General features: G+C 66.2%; 2 protein-coding genes across 2 annotated transcripts; both read left to right on the forward strand.

Moving 5' to 3' along the window:
- Nucleotides 1-231: 231 nt before the first annotated feature.
- MNEG_4107 (hypothetical protein) lies at nt 232-2,681 on the forward strand (the record flags this gene model as incomplete). Its single annotated transcript, XM_014047419.1, has 4 exons — nt 232-912; nt 1,138-1,487; nt 1,944-2,313; nt 2,559-2,681. 4 exons carry the CDS (start codon nt 232-234, stop codon nt 2,679-2,681), a joined length of 1,524 nt encoding a protein of 507 aa, XP_013902873.1.
- A 1,161-nt stretch (nt 2,682-3,842) lies between these two features.
- MNEG_4108 (hypothetical protein) lies at nt 3,843-5,115 on the forward strand (the record flags this gene model as incomplete). Its single annotated transcript, XM_014047420.1, has 2 exons — nt 3,843-4,358; nt 4,663-5,115. 2 exons carry the CDS (start codon nt 3,843-3,845, stop codon nt 5,113-5,115), a joined length of 969 nt encoding a protein of 322 aa, XP_013902874.1.
- Nucleotides 5,116-5,255: the final 140 nt, after the last annotated feature.

Below are 5,255 nucleotides of genomic sequence, written 5' to 3' on the forward strand. Positions count from 1 at the left end.
GTTGAGCGGATACACACCGTACCCCCCCCCCCCCGCTTGCGCCCACCCCGCGGACATGCCCAGGCCCAGGTGGTCCCGACCAGCCGCAAGCCGACAATCAGCGTCCCCAGGCGCATGATGGACGCGTGGTTCCCCGACGTGCGGCTGCCGCTGGCCGTCAGCGTGATGCTGGAGGTGGACGGGCAGCCCTGGGGGGAGAGGTTCTGCAGCTCCATCACAGCACATCTCCAAATGAGAAAGCAGCTTCGCGCCCCGTTTGAAAAGGTGCGGGACAAGGGCGGCTGCAGGATAAGGGCGTTCCGGAGGCGGCCCTCAGCGCAAGGGCTACCCAAAATCGACCTGATTGTTTACAGCCGGCCGGCGGCGTTGGCGGCGGTGGACAAGGCCGTGCGTGCAGCTGAGGTGGGCGGCAGCATGCGCAAGGACAGCGGCAGCAACCCCCTCGAGGGGACGGGGCATTGTGAAAGGCCACGTCAGGCGCCGCCGCCGCACCAGCAGCGGCCGCAGCCACCGCCGCAGCAGCAGCAGCAGCAGCAGCAGCAGCAGCAGCAGCAGCAAGAGCAGCAGCAGCAGCAGCAGCAGCAGCAGCAAGAGCAGCAGCAGCAGCAGCAGCAGCAGCAGCAGCAAGCAGAAAAGGGCGATGACAGCAACAGGAACGAGGAGGAGTTGCAGACGGACACGAGTGATCAGCAGCAGCGGGATGGCGCGGAGGAGGCCGAGAACGAGGCCCAGGAGAACCGCAGGGATGCCATGGAGGAAGACCAGATCAGCAGCGGCCGCAGCACAGAGGATAGCGAGGGCGACAGCGAGAGTGACAGCGAGGGCGACGAAAGGGGCGAGGAGCAGCCGGCGCCAGGATCTGGACTGCAGGTGCCGCCGTGGCGGCAGCGTCTAGACAGCCTGTGGCCCACTGTGAGTTGGCAATTGGCATTGTCTGCATTACTTGGCTGGACAGATCGGATATGGTAGGGCGCCTAGTCAAATTCGCCTCTTGCCTTATCTTGCGTTTCCTACAATCAAGCGGCTGTAGCAAGCACGTTCAGGCTAGCCCCATGAACGCGCTGCCCGTGCAGCTGTGCTCAGTCCAACACGAACACCCTGCCCCTCCAATTGCCCCCGCCCCACTGCCACGTGCAGGATCAGCTGGTCCCAGCCTGTGAATGTCCGTCCATTACCGTCCCCAAGCGCATGATGGGCACCTGGTTCCCTGGCGCGCCGCGACCCCTGCCCGTCAGCCTGCAGCTGGAGGTGGACGGGCAGGCCTGGGGGTCGCGTTTCGACAGCACGATCACGTTGAATTACTACATGAGCAAGCAGCTGCTCGCCCCGTTCAAGGTGCTGGCCGGCTGCAAGATAACGGCGTTCCGGCGGCGGCCCTCTGTGCAAGGCCTGATACCTGCAATCGACCTGATTATCTCCAGCCTGGCGGGGCGCCTGCCGGCGGCGGCTGTGACGACAGGCCAGGGCGTGCGTGCTGCTGACAGTGGGTGTGGAAGGGCACGCATGGGCAGCGGCAGCAACCCCAGTGACGAGATGGGGCATGGTCAAAATCAGCTGTCGGACCACAAGCAACAACTGCGGCAGCCGCAACAGCCGCAGCAGCCACAGCAGCAGCGGCCGCAGCCGCCGCAGCCGCAGCGGAGGCCGCCGGAGGTGCCAGCTCGCCACCAGCATGCACCAGAGGGGCAAGAGCAGCGGCGGCAGCGGCGGCAGCAGCGCAAGCAGCGGCAGCCCAGGACCTCAAAGGAGGAGGCGGCCACAGGTGCAGTATTCAATGGAGAACGGAGCGATGGCGCTGGCGGCTACCGGCCGTGCGAGCAGCAGGCACCTGAGGCTGCAACACAGGGCGCCGCTTGCGGCAAGCAGCAGCAGGGCGGCCGTGGCGGAGGGCATGCAACGGAGTCCCCTGCGCCACCGCTTCCAGCGGCCCACGCCTTGCCCAGACCTGTGGCGGGCGCCACTGCGGGCCCCAGCAGCAATGCGCCAGAGGCTAAGGCGGCGGGCGCCACCCCTGGTGCTCATGCGTCCAGCGGCGGCGCCGGTGCCCAGTCCGCGTCGCTCGCCGCGCTGCAGCTGCGGGAGATTTTGCAGTTTGACATCGAGGATGGGGCGACGGCCGCGGCAAAAGCGGCGACTGCGGTGGCAGCAGTGTTGAATGAAGTTGAAAGGGCGGCTGACGCGCTGGGGCTGCCAGAGGCGCAGCTGCACGCCGTGCTGGCGGCCGTGGACGCGGCGACGGCGGCGCCCCTGGGCTGCCACCGCTTTGTGGTGTCCGACTACCGGCGGCTGCGGCGCGCGTGCTGCAAGGGGGAGGTGGGGCTGGCGAGGGCCTGGATGGAGGGGATGGCGGCGAGGGCCAGCAGCGGTTGAGAGAGCGTCGAGCACTTTGCTGAACGCGCGTCTTGGCCAGCTTGAATGTGTACCTGCTGGATGTTGCTTGTACAAACCCGGCTTTTCCTTGATGGCGTTGAGTCTGTTGGTTTGACAGTGCTTCTTCCGTCTCACTTGACAGTGGTGGACTGATGACAGTAACTCGGCCACTTGTTAGGAGCAACAAGAGCAACGGCAACAGCGGCTCCGCGCAGCAGCAGCAGCAGCAGCAGCAGCAGCAGCAGCAGCAGCAGCAGCAGCAGCAGCAGCAGCAGCAGCAGCAGCAGCAGCAGCAGCAGCAGCAGCACTAGCACAAGTGGCTGCACCAGCAGCAGCGGCAGGAGGGTCAGCCTTTGTTGCGAGACGCGCTTTCACACGGCGAGCTGCAGCTTCGGCTATCACGTAGCCCCTGCTCTGGCTGAGGGGCGTGCATGAAGGGTGACGCCGGAGCGGCATTGATATGATTGCAGAAGCTGGATGCAAAAAGACGCACGGCGGCTGCTGCGGGTCACGCCTTTGGCTAGACATGCGAGGTGTTTTGAGCCGCGTGCAGTTGGCAGGGGCATATCCCTAGGCCGGTGGTTGGGGTTTGTGGATGGCTGTTGCATGGCGCACCCTCTCAGCACCCACCACGCCGCTGTTCACGGCGCATGGAAGCCATTCAATAAATTGCACAACAAATATCACGCACCTCTGTTGATGTATGTTTGTTGGCGGCGCATAGCTGTCTTTCGGTGCTGCTGTGCAGCGGTGCTCTTGACTGGTGCTACCCTAATGATCCGTGCTCGCGGCTCGGTGTGCTTGCTGGCACTCAATACCCAACCCCCCCCCCCATCCTCATCAACGAAGATGCCAGCTGGGAAGATGGCAGTCATGCGCCAACGCGCCCCCCCCCCCCAGGTGCGTCCATGGGCTCTCGTACCGTGATGTAGTACTAATGGAGGCAGCCCGACGGGGACGCTGGGGCCGTCGCTTATGAGGTGGTGGCGCTGCATCATGATGATGAGATGAGGGAGGCAAAGCTGCAGTTACTTTTGTTGCATCATCGCACTGTTGGTCACAAATCAGCATGAGGCTGCAGGGTGGCTCCGGCCGCCCTGCCGCCAGCGCATTGACCAGTGATGAAGTTATGCGTTGCGCACCACAACGGAAATGTGTCGGGTGTGCAGCAAGCCTCGTCTATATTGCAACAGGGGCTCGTCAGGCACATGTATGAATGCCAATGAGCTGTTGAGCGCGCTCGTCTCCGCCGCGACAAAGTTGTTCACAGCGCGACACAGCACCCAGATACGGCAGACTCGGCCCTGACGGCGCACTCATTTCACGCGCTAAGTTTCAAATCAATCAGTTCGCGTTGTGCTGTGAGATCCACGGCAGCACTCCTGGGGTGGCAGCAGCATTGGTAGCGGCAGCAGCAGCGGTAGCAGCAGCAGCGGCAGCAGCACGCAACGAGCGCTCGCGGGCAGCCAGCCATGGCAGACGTCGTCCAGGAGGCGCAAGCTCCCCTCGGAGCGGCACCTCAGCGTCCCTTGCTCTCACCAGGTGCCCCCACATCGGCGGCCGCAGCGGCGACCGCAGCTGCGGCGGCGGTTGCGGACGCCGCCGCGCGCGCGCGCGCCAGCAGCAGCAGCGGCTCAGGCAGCCCTGGGGCGGAGGCCTTCGGCCCGCTGCTCGGATCCCCGGACTGCCCCTCCGACCATGGCAAGTCTTGCTTGCCGGCCCATGGCAGGACGGCTGCGGGCCTGAAGGGGTCGCTCGCAGCGGCAGATTGGATGGATGAGGAAGGGGAGGAGGAGCACGAGGGCAGGGCATGGCAGTCGCATTCGGGGGCCAGCGGCGGGGAGGGGAGGCGATCAGATCATGCGCTGGGCGAGGATGAGGAGAGCTTGCAACTCAGCGGCGACGGCAGCGGCGGCGGCGGCGATGATGGTGCTGCGTGCGAGCCCGACAGCGGCGGCGCCCATCCTGCCGGCAGCGTCTGGCAGACGGTGGGCATCGACTCATGTCATGAAAGGCGCATTGACCACTGAGACGAGCAACCTGCATGCAAACACCATGCAAGGCGCATGCCGGCGCCGTGCAAGGGGCATGCAAGACGCATGCAAGCCATATGCGCGGTGCAGGCAACGCGCATGCAAGCTGCATGCCAGGTCCCATGCTGTGCCCCTGCGCTCACATGCCTGCGGCCGCCCCATGCACGCCCCGTGGCAGACCTCACCCGGCGTCTTTCCCCATGCAGCAGTTCTGCGCACCCACAACCTCATGCCACCCTCCTCGCAACCAAAACCGCAGCTCCAGCGCTTCATCCCCAGTGCCGGAATCAACGTGTCCAAGGTCATGGTCGCCACCTGGTTCCCCGGCGTGCCCCTGCCGCTCGACATCAGCCTGCAGCTGGAGGTGGACGGGCGGCCCTGGGGCGACAGGTTTGTCAGCCGCATCACGCCGGCGCTGAACCTGAATATGGGCCTCCGCGCGGCCGGCGCGGGCCTGGAGGGGTGCGTCGTCACCGCGCTCCGGCGCGCGCGCGGCGCGGGCGCGCTCGACCTGCTGCTGACGCGCGCGAGCGGCGACCCGCGCCTGGAGGCGCGGCGCACGGCAAAGCGGCGCGGCGGCAGCCTCGGCGGCGGCGGCGAGTGGGGCGGCGGGAAGCGGCGCAGGGGCGCCGAGGCGCGGCCGGCGGAGGGGGGCGCCACCTGGCCCGTGGTGCGTGCGGCGGAGGACCCGTGGCGACTGGGACGGCCGTGAAGCTGGGTCGAGCGGGATCGAGGTTGGCGTTGCAACTTTGTTGGGCACCGCGGTGCCTTAACGACATGCGCCACATTGGAATACGGCCTCACGCTGACGCAGCCAACATTCAGGGCATCCCCCCCCTCCCTCACCTGCTC

This window comes from Monoraphidium neglectum, assembly GCF_000611645.1.
Source record: "Monoraphidium neglectum strain SAG 48.87 unplaced genomic scaffold scaffold00552, whole genome shotgun sequence".
Classification (NCBI taxonomy): Eukaryota; Viridiplantae; Chlorophyta; class Chlorophyceae; order Sphaeropleales; family Selenastraceae; genus Monoraphidium; species Monoraphidium neglectum.